The sequence below is a fragment of the Callorhinus ursinus genome, unplaced genomic scaffold, assembly GCF_003265705.2.
Source record: "Callorhinus ursinus isolate GAN/ISIS: 27379988/994484 unplaced genomic scaffold, GSC_fseal_2.0 scaffold14, whole genome shotgun sequence".
NCBI lineage: Eukaryota > Metazoa > Chordata > Mammalia > Carnivora > Otariidae > Callorhinus > Callorhinus ursinus.
Window position 1 is genome coordinate 10,856,764 of NW_027397076.1, and position 15,255 is coordinate 10,872,018.

The 15,255-nt window shown below is 41.3% G+C and overlaps 1 protein-coding gene across 19 annotated transcripts in view; it reads left to right on the top strand.

The window, feature by feature from the left end:
* Positions 1 to 15,255, top strand: part of ANKS1B (ankyrin repeat and sterile alpha motif domain containing 1B) — a 1,107,306-nt gene that overhangs the window by 1,038,414 nt on the left and 53,637 nt on the right. For 11 of the 19 annotated variants that reach the window (XM_073900444.1, XM_073900442.1, XM_073900438.1 and 8 more), the window contains 2 exons: positions 6,797 to 6,871; positions 13,250 to 13,378. In XM_073900444.1, the coding sequence (XP_073756545.1) occupies positions 6,797 to 6,871; positions 13,250 to 13,378 (204 nt within the window). The remainder of the gene's footprint in view (positions 1 to 6,796; positions 6,872 to 13,249; positions 13,379 to 15,255) is intronic. The other 8 variants (XM_073900441.1, XM_073900456.1, XM_073900448.1 and 5 more) reach the window with 2 other exon arrangements.

Below are 15,255 nucleotides of genomic sequence, written 5' to 3' on the forward strand. Positions count from 1 at the left end.
CTGGAAGGTTTTCAGAGCCTAATTGGTGTTGGTGAGTAGATGGAGCTCTTGTCAACTTGCTCCATTCCAAGAACCACCATCAGCCTCATCAGCCTCTGAATCCCAGTTTACTACTGGTCCTGATGGTGGAAAAGGGATTGTGTCCATAGCAATGTGCATTCCATAGACAGCCACTTTGTGACCCATACCTTGTGCTCAAAAGATGCAGTAACTATCTTGAAATGATGTCATGGCGCCAGGGAGACAGATTCCTATGCTCTAAACCTTTTTTAAATGTTTCAGCTTCTGCTTAAAAGAATAATCCTTTTACAGTGTGGAAAATATAGACCGAATTTGGACATAATATGCTGGATGTTCAGGGAGGGCTTCTCTGAGATGGTAACATTGGAGTAGAGTCTGTAGGAAATGGGGGAGCTAGTCCCGCAGTAGCTGGAGGAAGAACATTTCAGGCAGAAGGGGAGACAAATGCAGAGGCTTGAAGCGGGAATGTCCAGAACCAAGTAAGCAAGAAGAATAGTAGGAGAGGAGGGCAGAAAGATGAGGCTGGGGCTGGGTGCCAGAGGATGGAGATGCTCGCAGGCCATCGTCAGGATTCTGGATCTTCCTGTGGGTTCAGTGGAGCAGAGTGGCATGATGCAGCTTTCATTTCAAACAAATCATGCTGGCTGTTGTATTGAGAATAACCACTAAGGGGACAAGGATGAAACAAGACCTGTTTGCAAGCTAATGGAATAATCCAAGTGAGAAAAGGTAGTGGCTTGGACCAGGCAGTGATAGGAAGGTGAGAAGACTTTAGAAGTAGACTCAACAGGATTTGATGCTAGATTGGATGAGAAATGTGAGCAAAAGGATGTGGCTGGAAGAAGGGGTTGCTGTTCGCTGAGACAAAAAGTCTTTTGGGGAAGGTGAGGTAAACAGGAGCTTGGTTTGGGCATTTAATTTAAGGTTAAGATGCCTATTAATCATCAAAGTAAGGCAGCATCAAGAGGACAGCTGGGTATCCGAGTGTGAAGCTCAGAGGAGAGGTCTAGACTGGAGATACAAATCTGAGAGTCAGGACTGGGTGACACCACCTAATGTAGCCAGAGAAGGGAGAGGAATCGAGGACTGATGCTCCAGGGATCAGAAGATGACCACTTATAAGAACCAGCAAAGGAGGCCAAGAAATGGAAGGAGTGATCAAGTGTCAGAGGTCAAGGAAAATGAAGCGTCAGATTTGGCAGAGTGAAGGGTATAGAGAAAAGCGGTTTCTGTAGAACGGGCTCAAATGAGAACAGGAAAAGGGAATATGGAGAAAGCGTAGGCACCTCTTGGGGCATTTTGCTTCTTAAAGAAGAACAGAAATTGAATAGGAGCTCAAGAAGGGTGTTGGGTCAAGGGAAGGAGTCCGTTTGCTTTTTTTTTTTTAATATTTTAAAATTATGTTATGTTAATCACCATACATTACATCATTACTTTTTTTTTACATCATTAGTTTTTGATGTAGTGTTCCACGATTCATTGTTTGCATATAACACCCAGTGCTCCATTCAGTATGTGCCCTCTTTAATGCTTTTAGTAGAAGATGTTGTAGTACTATTTGTTTGAGAATGCTCCAGTAAAGAGGGGGAAAATGGATGAGGAAGAAGAGAGAATATATCATAAACTACTGGAATGCTACCAGTTGAGCAGAAAAGAAGTCTACCTTTAGGAAGAAAACCTTGAAGATATAGGTACTACGCTTTACATTTTGTCATTAGATTGGAATGCAGATGTGTTGTATTTTCTGAACTGAATTCCTGGTAACCTGAGGTACATGATGGTGACAAGAACGAGACGTGTGTTGTATTTTAAGAAAACATTTACAGAGTCAGGAGAGAGGTCTAAACTAAAGATAACATGATATGCCTTGGCTTCATCAAAGAAATCCACGTTCAATTATTGACTGTATCTCGGTTATAAGACTACTATATCTTTCTTTAATCCCCATTTATTTGGATTTCATCGTAATTCAGGTTCAGATAAACTAAGTTAGCCTGAGAAATAAGCAAGTGAAATTTGCAGAGGAATATTTAACATCCTTTTATAGAATTGTTTCCAGGCTCTGTACAAGGAGCCCTTTAACACATAGGTATACTAATTACAAATGTTTTTTCTCTCTTCAACAAAGTGAGCAGCCCTTTATCAACCTTTATCAGGAAAAAATGAGAACCATTCTAACAAGAAGTCTGCAAGGTTAATTTCTGATGCCTTTACCAGAAATGTGTCAGCAGTGACGTCACTGACTAAAAGCGCAAGTGGCGAGAACAAAGCAGACCAACTACAAATGATAATAAATAGTAGTAATTAATGTTCCTGTCGTGCTTTACTCTTTGTCAAGAAACTTTGAACACATTCTACGGTTCCATTGATTCAGTAAACATGCTTGATGGCCTTTTCTGTTCGAGGTGCCAGAAATTTAGCTGTGAAAAAGTTCTCCCTCTCATGAAGCTTAACATGAGCTGCAGAACAACCTGGCAAAATAAGTAGGTCAAGTACTATTATTATTCTTTACAGATGAGGACATTCTAAAGCTTAATTAAAACTTAGATTTAGGGCGCCTGGGTGGCTCAGTTGGTTAAGCGACTGCCTTCGGCTCAGGTCATGATCCTGGAGTCCCGAGATCGAGTCCCGCATCAGGCTCCCTGCTCAGCGAGGAGCCTGCTTCTCCCTCTAACCCTCCCCCCTCTCATGTACTCTCTCTCTCTCTCTCATTCTCATTCTCTCAAAATAAATAAATAAATCTTAAAAAAAAAACAAAACTTAGATTTAAATCACTACTGTTCTAGGAATTTGGGCTCCCGACGAAATCTTATCACCAGTATTTTCTTTCTCAAAACTGTTCAGAACTCAGCACTTCAATACAAGTTGTACTGTGAAATACTGTCTTCATAAGTATAATGAAATTCTGTGATGGAAACTCTTCCGCATTAAAAAAAAAAAACTCATTCCAGTACTCAGTCTAATAACCATGTGTCTAGAAGAAGAGCCATTTTATCTTATGAAGACACCAGTTATAGCTAATCCACCTAAAGTAACTGCTCTTTGAGCCTGATAAATTATTTACTGCCAGAAGAATTACTGTGGTATCTGAAATGTATCAGCGTTTTCTTCAACAACCTCCACAACTAAAACACAATTAACTGCCTTTATTTTCAACTCTTTTTTAAAAATCTGACTTTTCACCCTTTGCGTTGAGTCAATTAATTGTTGGAACTTATAGAAGTGTTACTGTTTTCTAAGTTTAAGACACAGCTTATAAATGAAAATAGTTATTGTAACATCTTTCAAATGTATATAAGCCACAGACAAACTCTCTTCAGTGTATGTGACTAGAGGTAGAGTTTTTTTCTTCATTAAGAAAAATTTTATGCAGATTTAAAAAAATAAACTAAGTGATGTACGAGACCCTCTCTTCCCTCCTTAACTCTCTGGTAACTTTCTCTGACTGTTGGAAGATAAGATTCGTGTAACAAGACATTAAGTGGGAAATTTCCTGTAGGAACTAAGTACGGAATATTCTCAAGAGAAAGTTGCCAGTAATGGAGTCAGCTACCCTGTTCAGGATTGACCAGGAGGTGGTGAAACCGGGCACCATCAGCTGCCTGTGTGTACAGGCAGAAGATTGGTGTTGGGGAAGGGCAGAGAACTGTCTGAGCCACTGAGGAGAGTGCATAGGAGAAGAGAGAGGTGTCCCCATGCACTCAGAGCCTACTCTAGAAGAGCTCTAAGAGGAAGGCTCATGCAGAGTGGGGGAACCTGCCAGAAGGGGAAACAGGCATCTCATTCCACAGTCGCACTTCTGATAGGCAGATGTACCAACCTGAGCTGAAGAAGAGAGAACTGGAGGGACATGTCCTGGCAGAGAGGGGAGTGGTCACAGAGCAGCCTGCCCTGCACAGCCAGGCTGTCTGTATGTGTGATGTGGGCGGGCGTGCAGGAGGAGTCTGGGTCGTACCCTCTCCCCTGCGTCCCATCCAGCGGGGGAGCATGGGCTCTAGGAGGGCTGAGTAGAGGTTGGAGGAAGTCAGGCTAGAGACATATTTCTCACATCTGGAACTGTGCAGTGGGGACCCCATCCCTTTCCCCAACAGAGCTCTCCAAAGATCTCACACAGAAACACAGTAGAACCTGTGTGGGGCGGGATGGTGGCAGCCCCTACAAGAGGACCCTGGAGGCCGTTACTCCGGTGGAGCGTTGCTCTGGGAAGCGGTGCAAGCTGTCAGAGAATTCAGCCAGAGCCGGATAAGAAAAGAGGCCTTTGTCCTTCCTCTGTCCTCCCCTCTCCAACAAAGGGCGCGAGGAGGTAGAGCTTGGGGTGGGGGATAGCCACGATTGACCATACCACCCCACTCCCCCCTACTCCTAGTGGAAGAAGGAAGGAGAAGAGGACCGAGTACAAATCAGGCCTCTTCTAACCACCAAGCCTGGCTTGCAGTGAGGGAAGGCAAGGTCTGAATCAGATGATACTGGGGCTTTTTTTACAAAAGGGATTCTTAGTGACTCAGAGTGACCAGGAAGTTATGAGGCTGCCCCAAGGGTCAGGTGGCCTGGTGCCCATCAGGGAGGGGAGATGGGGCTGGCCCTTTTGGAAGTAATGATTAGAAAACAATAAACCTTTCAGGTATTTGACCCCTAGTGGAGTTGAGACTGTTCCTTGAACTGGTGCCACTTACATATACACTTGTTCCAGGATCGGTAAAACCAGTTCCATGTAACTGGAGACTGCCTTTGCCTCCTTTGCCTTCCTGTGAGGTCAGTACTGGGCTGACACCCCTTCCCAGCCATCCCAGCAGGCCGACATGTGTGACACTCCCGTGTCACCTGAGCAAGCCACTTACCCTTTCTGAATGTCAGTGTCTTCATCTGTCAAATGACAAGTGGTTCCTGGGTTACTTCTAGCATTAAAAGTCTGTGGAAGTTGGGGTTCCTAGGTGGCTCAGTCGCTTAAGTGGCCGACTCTTGATTTTGGCTCAGGTCATGGTCTCAGGCTGGTGAGATTGAGCCCCACATCAGGCTCTGCAGTCAGTGGGGAGTCTGCTTGAGATTTTCACTTCCTCTCCCACTCCGCCCCCCACTTTCCCTCTCTCTGTCTCTCTGTCTCTCTCTAAAGTCTGTGAAAATTGTGAAAGAATGAGCTCAGAAATGTGGATGAGAGTGCTGAAAATATGAAAGGTACCCTCCTGCATGCCTGTTTGTGCCAGTTAAGGTGGTGATCCCACCAAAGCATGGAGTTGGTACATTTAAATCAGATGGCAGCTGTTGTAGATGAGGCTGGAGGTTTAATGGTCACAAGACGTAACTTCCTAGAGATTGAATTTTTGAAAAGGTAGGAAGAGGAAGATCCCCTGTGGAGAGAATACCGGGAAGTCTAGGGAGGGAACTGAGAGTAGCAGAGCCGGTTTAAGTGGGAGGTGGTTGCAGTTGCCTTCGGTCAGACCCCAAGGATCTTACTTCCTTAACGGAATGCCAATTACCTAACAGTCTGTCCCCAGCAAGCCATCCAGATGACAGAAGGGATGGAAAGCAAAGTTGTCTGGGGGGGAGGGGAGAATGCCACTGTCACTGGACAGAGAGATGTTAAATTTCTGGTGAGTGTTTCTGGGAGGGTGAAGGTAGGGAAAACATTTAGCCAGGGATAAGTTTCTTTTCCATAATTCATTTGCTGATGCAATTGTTCTTTGCCGGGCTTCTAAACCATATTGTGGTTATGTTCTTATCTCCTTCCTGCATGATCTTTGTAAGCCCTGCTTGTGAATTCTGGGGATGTTCACCGTGCTTACTGAGTAAGTTTAGGCATGCTGCCATTTTCTGTGATTCAGTTTCATCGTGTCTTTTAGAATGATGGAATTCAGGAAAAGAACTTTATAAAAATCAAGCCAGGAACCTCTTTGGTTTATTTGGTGGTTTCGGCTGTAACTCCCAGGAGTGGGGGTTAGCTTGGCATTCTGTTCTAAGCAAGCAAACATTATTGCCTTTTAATAATTGTTAATTCTTAGCTTGTTAATGGTGTGGTGGAGAGTCAGGATGATGGAGCTGACTCACTATAGGCTCCCCAGTTCTGTTCCCCAAAGTGTTTGCTTCAGTAACAGACCCTGGCTTCCTGACCCCAACCCCTCCCTGCCCTAGTATCCTTCCTGCCACCTCCCCCGCCACTCCCTTCCACTGCTGAATGGCCAAATGATGCTTCCCCCCTTGTCAACCACAGTTCTGCCCCTGAGAACTCTGGAGGGAGAAGGATCTTCTAGGTTTATCAAATGGAGCAATGACTAAGTCAGGAAAGTCATTTTATTGCATTGTTTGCTTTTGGTCATTGAAGATAAGAAAACAAAAATATGTATTCTGCGCTAAAGGCTTTTTCCCATCTCTCCTGAACTCCATGAAAATATTTATCCTCTGAAATGATGATGTGAAGAGGGAAGGTATTTCCGTTGTCTTTGGCAAATGTTAAACACAGTTTGCTTTTTCCAAGATGTGAATTTATTGGTAATCTCCCTTGATATAAAACTAATGTCTAAATGGTCTTTTTTCTTTCCCAGCCAACCCAAAATGCTTTTAAGCAAAAGAATGAGTTGGAAGCCAATTATTAAACCTGGGCATCCTGAAACATTTTCTGAGTGTGTGTGTGTGTGTGTGTGTGTGTGTGTGTGTGTGTGTGTGTTTAAGAAATGTGATTCTTTGCTTTTTATTATTTTCCTCCTTCCCCTCCTTGATGCTACCTTGGTAGCTGCCATGTTCTAAATATTGACAAGATGAGATAGTTTTCTGTTTATATCAGCAGTCGTCTGTCTGTGAGATATGGACGAATCAGAACGCTGGATTTCCTTTCTCAGCCATCCATCAGGTTCATAATGTAAGGTTACAAATGGTTATTTTCTTTCCTGAACTTGCGCTATGTAATGTGTTGCAAAGTGTTGTCAGTAGCTGCAGGTACTGTGTCCTGGCAATGCAGACGATCTGTGATGTCTAATGACTCCTGAGATCTTGTCTCTGATACTTCATTCACTGTGCCTTGTGACCAGTTGACGTGCAAACATTGTCCTAAAATGAGAAACATACCTGGTTTTTAAAGTCTGCAGTTAAAATCTGTTTCATGTGAGTTTTGGCTTTCATCCCAGGTGTCTGTGTTAACTTGCTTTTACAGGAAGAAGGAAAAGGGTAAATTGAGATATATATATATATATGTGTATATATATATATATATATATATATATATATATATATATACACACACACATACACATGTATATATCAGTGTTATTCTTCCCCATCTTGTACTTTCCCATGTCCATGGGCTGGTCAACCCATCCTGTCCAAAAGTTCTCAGAGGTTCATGTGCTTCACTTGTGAGAAGTATTTGAGTCTGATTTGCATGATAGCCTGTATACATTTTATGCGAGCGTGGGAGTGGTATGGCCGGAAGCGACACCGTTACAGCTACAAAGTGGTTCTCAGCCTTTTTCCATTGGACAATACTGAATTGATCTTTGGAATGTGCGTGAAATCGTGACCCATTTTACTCTGAGCTGTGTAATATCCAAATGTTCACAGCTTACCTCTGCACACTTAAAAAAAAAACCCATTTTTGTTTGGGAAGTAGACATTTTAATGTTTGGTCTTTTCTGTTTTGTATTTTAAGATACAATCCTATTTTCATATCCTGTTAAATTTTCCCCATCAGATAGCCTGCTGCCTGAGAGGTTGAGGCATTTGGTTGAGAATCACTAAGGAGAGCTCTCGGGGCGGCATGTGAAGGGCCTACTTTCAGGGCGCCACGTCAGGCACACCCCCCCTGTGCATGGGACTTCTGGCTCTTGGGCTCGTGGGGTTTGTACATTGCCTGGTACTGATGCTCTGGTGACCCAGCAGTCCCTCCCGAACCCGTAAATGCTAACCAGTGCTTTTTCATGTTCAGAAGTGGCCATCTCTGCTCTTTATCCTCCAAAGGAACAAATTGAGTATAACCAGCTGCATTTGACCAAACTAGCATTCTTGATTCTGAAAGATTTTTAAAAGACCTGCTGTAGCATCCTGCTTCCGTGTGTGTGTGAATGTTTATAGGAGGCCCTTCCTTACATTCACATCCAAACCCATGCTTACATATTTATAAGCATAGAGCTCTGTGGAGCATTCTTCAAAGCCTCAGAGATAACAGAAGATAAATGTAATCACAGACATCTTATGGAAGTTTGGGTAGCTCATCTTTGATCGATATTTGTCAGAATTCTTGAAAGTGAAGCCTTAACCTAACAATCGTCATTTAAAATCATTTTCGCTTTCCATTAAGTGTTCTGAAGAAATAGAGAATAATGTTTGTTAATATTCAGATCTAAATTTATAAGCAGGTAGGTGGAAACAGTTCCTAGTAGAAAGGATTTAAAAGCTGCTATTTAAAAAAAAAAACAATTAAATCCTAATTTTAAAAAAATTTAAAAAGAATAATACAAGTCTTGGAAAATACCGTACCTTTCTGTTCATGTTAGGAAGCTAAGTCATAATCCTGGCTTTTAATTATTTACTGACATCCTTAGGAAATGTTTTTCTCAAGAAGAAAATAAGGATATAGATGATGGTCCCTTCATATGCACAGAGCATAGAGAATATGTAGTATCTTCAGTTTCCGTGTTTGGAGAAGAGAACTCTGTGATACGATGTTTTTGCATTTGCCTTATGTATCTGGTGCATATGAACAAAAAGTCATGCAGCTTTAGCACCTTTTGGAATAAAGCAAAGTTATAAAAGCTGCATTTTAGACTCTGCCATCCAGTAAAAACTTATCTGTAGACTTTTGTGAATTTTTTCCTGGGCTATAACTAAATTCAGTTAGTGGTTTTATACTTCTCAGCTGGTGGGATAAAAGACATTTGATTTAATTACATCATATTAAGTATGGCCCCACCGTAGCTCTTCACACTTGGCCACACTGTGCATGCTGAGTTGGCAGTTGGTAAATACCTGTTCAACAGAATCAATTTTCCATTTAAAGCTCTAATCTCAAATTATATTTTTTGTTTATATTCAAAGTTTAATTTTTATTTGAGCTGGAAAGGATACTTAATGATGTCCATTTTCCTTTGTTTCATTGATAATATCCTAAAGGAAATACATACATACATACCATGTAAATGAGGTTTTAAGCCATGGCCAAATTCTTGGAATATTAAAATCATTTAATACATGAACATAAAGAAAATGTTTAAGTATTTTAAATGCTCTAAAAAAGTAGCCTGAAGACATTTAGTAAGAGTGCCTTGAATCATTGAATTTCTCTTCTATAATTACTTAAGCATTTTAAAGAGTACTGCCAGTCAGTAATAGCTTAAAAGATAGAATTTTACCCCAACCTTTTCCTGTTTTGTTATTCTATTTAAATATAATTGCATCACTGTTACCTATGTTTAGATCTACTGTTTGTTAAGGATAAGGTCTGACTATAAACCATTCTTTGAGGCAAAAGACTTTTTAGATCTGTTTGTTTTTTTCATATTTAACAAAATTTTTTTAAACTGGGAAATTATTAAATTAACTTTATTAATTTACCTGGAGAACTAATTTTTTTAATTTGCCTGAGGAAATACAGGTACCATCTCGATATGAGTGTACTATTTTACAAGACCTAACGATGGTCCTCCCAGTTTGGAATTATTTTATAGCTAAGGTAGAAACCCCAGTTTACCTTTTGGTTTCTCTCACCGGTCCCTACAGTGTACTGCCCTACCCACTTCCTCCGTAGTTCCTTCCTGCTGCGGTCCAGCCTCCAGGACGGGTGAGCCCTAAGGCACCCTTATTCTCTCAACTCTTGTTTTTACTGTCGGTGGACCAGTTGAAGCTATAACCCACCCTAAGGCCCAGGCCATACCTCCCCCTGGCAGTAGGGTGTCACCAAATCTGTCCGTTCTCATAAAACTAACTCCAGAGACAAGACTCAACACCTGCAGGTGGAGTCTTATAAATATTCTTTGGTCTAAAGTTAAACACATTAAGAATAAGCTGATGAATTTCTAGGAAGCAAATACATTTATTTTTTTATAACTTCAATCTTAAGAACACTTTTCCCTCCTTTGAAAATGAACGTCTGGAAATAGGCCCTAAATATGACAAAACTAAGTTCCTATTTCCAGAAAGATAGATTCAGTCCCTATCTAGAGAATTTAAAAATATTTGGACCGGAACCATGTTTCAAGGCCACAAAGAACATCAAGGAAGAATTGTACTTCTCTTCCCTGTACTTTCCTCCCCTCCCCCCCAGCGCGTAAGGGAGGCCCAGTCCGATCACTGAATTCAAAGCAGGAGGTGTGTGATTTCCAGAGTGGAGTCCTAGAAGAGCAGATGATGGCGCTGCCTAAACTGAGTTAAATGGATGTGCCAAGCGTTTCTTCAAGTGGTTATCAAATAAGAGGTCGGGATGATTTCCAGACCGAGGTGGTATGTGCTGGGGCTTGTTCTTCCCAAAATGGCTGCTACAACTTATGGGGACGATGTGAATATTTGGATCAGCATTTGGCTGTAGTTCTGCTTTACATGTATGGAACTCACATTGAAGTTTAATTACAAAAGTGCCTGAGTTAATTCAACAGTTAGGGAATGAGTTTGCATATGATTTGCATGCTTAATGTACTGACACCTGAAATGTCCCCATAACCCCAGCTTCACCCCACTCATGCCCACCCTCAGCCCTACCCCCAGCCTTTGCACCGCAACCCAGGGTGCCCCCAGCTCCTGCCATGTCTGTTCAGGCTGCTGTGAGAGCTGCCTATTGAGCTCGGACCAGGGATACCTCAGCTAAACTAAGACAGGGCTAACGCGAAGCTCTGACGCTTGATTTCAGTTGTCACCTCAGCAAACACTGGATCGAAAGGTCTTTTAACGTCAAACAACTCCTCCTTTTGTATCATCTCACGGAGTTGCGTGCAAACTTCTGTTGTCCTGTTAACAGTGTCACCCGTGACTTAAATGTACAACACCTGTTTGCTGTGTTGTTGTTGCTTTATCGAGGGAGGGGAAGAAGGTGAATGGGGCGGACTAGAGGATTTGCTGGATTTGGGGAGAGCTTTTTAATTAAGAACTCCTAGCTACATGTTTTCAGAGTTTTAACTATAGGTATTATCACTTAAATTACATTCAGCTTAAATTAACATTCAGCTTCAAAATAGTACTGAAATCCACATTTTCTACATTTTCAATTTCATACTAGTTTTTTTTTTAAGAGCAAATCACAGCCAGTTGAATTAAAGACTGAGAGATGATACAGACCAGATGTTTGAAAGAGAGGGAAAAGAAAAGATCATAATAGGCAGCCAGAGGAAAACTTTCTCCTAAAATTAATTGCAGCCACTTTTTTTTACAAAATGAAAGTTATAAAGAGAAAACTCAAGAATGAGTCAGGGATGGGTCATAAGACAGACAAAAATGCTAAAGTAATTATTCCAGGTAAAGTCTTACCAGTTTCAACAGACAGGAGATAAGAGAACCAAGCCATATGCAGGTAAATTAGCAACTAGAACAAAACTAACACAGAGAATGGCTTAGACTAGGGCTCGAGGTGCTCGAGGGACTCTGGTAGGTCATGTGCTCCAGTGAGAAGCCAATGAGCTCGCAAGATACTAACTGCGCTGCCTGAGCCTGGGAGTGACTCATCTCGAGGAGAAGAGCTTCAGGTTCTCTGCCTCGGTGAAAAGGCCCGTGCAGTCCTGAGGGGCTCTAGAGTTTTCCTCTAGTTTTCAAAGACAGAAACTTCAGAAAGCAAAGCCTGTGCCTACCACTTCCCAGCGTTAGCAGCCGCAGCATGTGCCACCCAACGTAAGTCCAGACTGCACAGAGAAAATTGGAATGCCAGTCCTCTACCCCAGAACACACGTCCTGTTGAAGCTCTTCCTGGAGACTTGCAGTTTTTAAGCTGTTGGAGTTTCTGATCCTTTCAAAGAATTTAATGAAAGCTGTAGACTTTTTTCTCCCCCAAAACATACACCTACATCCAAAATTTTGCTTTCTTATCCTAGATTCCTTGAAAATCCTCCTTAAGAAACCCTACAGTATCAACCCATTTGCTAGTACTTCTGTAGAACTTGGTCTCTGACCAAGGTTTTACTTGGTTTGGGAGCTCGTGAGACTTATTTACATTCTTCCAACTCCTGAGAAAGGTAATTCGTTAGTTCTACAAGAGCAGCCGAATCCAGATTAAAAGAGAGTGGCTTTGGAAATCTGCCTGTTGTCTAGTTTTTGTTAATGTCCATTTGAGAACAAAGAACTGAACTTCAAGAAATTAGAATCTTTTCCAGGGAAAAAAGTGAGAAATCACCCGTATATAATATCTAAATCAGACCAGAACCCAGAAAAGACCTGCCAACACCGGCCTTTGACTTTATAGATGCTCACACTAAGTCATTATAGTAATAAAACTAGTCGAGGCTAACCTCATGGAAAATGATAGGTGGAAGGATGGAATGTCCCTCCGTCTTAGGTCTGTCTTAGTGGGCGTATGCATTAAATGATACGCCATCATATGTGCATGTGCTTGTATTTGTGAATTAAGATCCTCAAGTACATGCATATTGCATGTATGACCAAACTTGGCATTTAAATGTTTATTATTCATTTGTGCTTAAGGTTTCCTGAGAAAGGTAGCTGAATACATCCAAGACTGTCACGGTGGCATTTTGTCAATACAAGTGAATTCAGATGAGGGAAACTAGCCATCCATTTGTAAATTTTTCTTCAAAAATTTTGTTTAGAATCACACTTACACTATCTTTTCTCCAGAGATCTAAAATCATCCCAAGTACATGGTACATGTCATATTTGGAAACAAATTCATGGAACTGTGTATTCTGAATGTAAAAGCAATTCAGACTAAAAAGTTCAAATAACCAAGCTTAAAAACAGAAAAGTCTTTCAAAGGTCGTATGTTCTTTTTCTGTTGTAACAGAAAATCATGAATTAGTGCATCATTTATGAATATCTCCATGTTTTATTTTAAAATCATTTAGCTTAGGGTGTCCTTCTAAAAATGGAATAACTTCTTTCACGCCCCAGAAATTAACTCAGCTTTGGGAAATATGATGCTACCACATATGTAAAACCGTAATAAACAGTAAAAGTATTTCTACACATATAATACACCCAAATGCATTTGCCCATTCCAGCACACATGTAAAAGATGAACTCAGGCTAGCTGTAGGGAATGAGCTTTGCCAACTGCTCATATTACCTCTAGAATAAATGTGATTTTCAGACAGGAGACTGGGGAGAACCTTCCATTACCTTGCGACCTCCAAATGAAGCCACAGCCTCAACTCCAGTACAATACTGGCAACACCACCCAGAAAAGCTCATCTTCCAATCGTGTGATTACAAAGCTTTTGTAAGTTAACATAAATTCAGTATTTGGGTACCAGTGGGAATGGAGGGTGTACTTCTGGTTTGTTTACTTTTATATTGAAAATAGACTAAAATGTCCTCGCTTAAAGTGTTCCCTTCTCTTTTTCTTAAAGTAGCCTTTTCTATACAGAGAAAGTCCAAGTAAATAGAGCTTAATAATCCCTTTTAATCTTGTGAATTTAAGGTCTATTTTGCCTTCTTAGACAATTGTATGTTTTAAATGAAATGTGATAAAGAACAATCTTAAAATGGAAATGAATATAAATATAACACAGACATCAACACTCACTCACCAATGATCTCAAAACACTCAAAAACATTTTTTTCATTAGGATTATATTACTCGGTACTTTTTTCTAATAGGAGAGAGAATCAGGCTTAGCTGAGAATCGCAAGAAATATGAACAGGTGAATGTTGAAAAAATACCATAGGTTTGGGGACAGGTAGTTGTCATGACTACAGCAGGAAAAGTAAAATCACCTCTTTTAAAAAAAAATGTTTCAGTTAGGACAAAATTCCCCAATAACTGAAAAGGCAAGGATTTCTCCGAGATCATTTTCCTTAATTTGATTAAGACGTGCGCATTCTGGTTGTCGCATAGCAATTTCGGCCCTTTTTTTCATTTTGTTATCTATCCCTCTTTTGCTGCCTACTTATAGTGGAGCATTGGATTTATTTCAGCAGTAATCTCCCCCAAACTGTGGAACTGAAATGCCTCCTTCCTGCAAAGCTCAAACGCCACACAAACCCCTGAGACTTTCGGAACGCGCTTTGCCTCGGGCCCTTAACCACGCCCTCTGCTCCCTTCTGGGCACGCCCGTCTTCGCGTCGGGCATTCCTGGTCTGCACGCCTGATTCCCAGCCCCCCAGCCCTGTTTTTGCAGCGCGCCATGTCAGGAAAATAATTATTTTGTGTGTGTGTGTGTGTTTTTTAAGACACAGAGCTCTTTTTTTTTTTTTTTTTTTTTAAGACACAGAGCTCTTTCGCTCTCTCGCTTTCTTTTTTTTTCCTGGAAGATTAGGGAGGGAAAAAATGACAAAAGAAAGAAACCCTATTGAAGCTTCAAAAAGTTGAAGAGGAATCAATTGATGGAAAGGCACAACAGACATTTTGCTACAAACTCTTTGCCCCCCCACTTCCCAGTCAGAACTTGGAGAGTGAGTGGCGTTTTGTACCAAGACAGTGTTGAATTAGATCACCTAACAGCAAAAAGATCGGTAATTCCTGGGAGGAGACGTTCTCATCTTTCTCCTACCCCATTCAGCGGCCCCCCACCCAGTGTCGGTTTGCACCAGGAAATGGGCTCTCTCCCTTCTGAAACAACCGAGATGCCATTCCCTCTCCCCCGCAGGCTTCCATCTCGTTCGCATCCCATTCTCAGGTGGATCAGCCACTGGGCGCGCAGCTGTGAATGAAAAGACCCCAAACTGCATCTCCGCTTGAGAGCGGCCTAATGTTAATTACCTACGCAGCCAACTCAGCCCAAATGGGGTGCATGTCGCTTAGCTTCTCAGCTGTCTCATACAACCCTGTAATTATGTAGAGAGTAGCGTGATTTATTTTTGCAGACATTGCTGCCTCAAAAAAAAAAAAGGGAAAACATTTTTAGATGCCCCCATTTTGCAGTTAAATATGATTTGAAAGATGGCATCTTTAGAAAATGCTGCAGTTTTATTATAAAGAGCAATTTACAGCTCTCAACTGTAGTTAATTCTACAGCATTCTCTCTCTAAAAGCATTTATTTGTTAGGATTAGTTACTGTTAGTTTTTAAAAGTTATTTAACAACTTTCAGCCAGGAAACCAAGCCAGTAGGACTTCCACAGTTTGGTTTTAAATTGCAACTCATATTTATATCC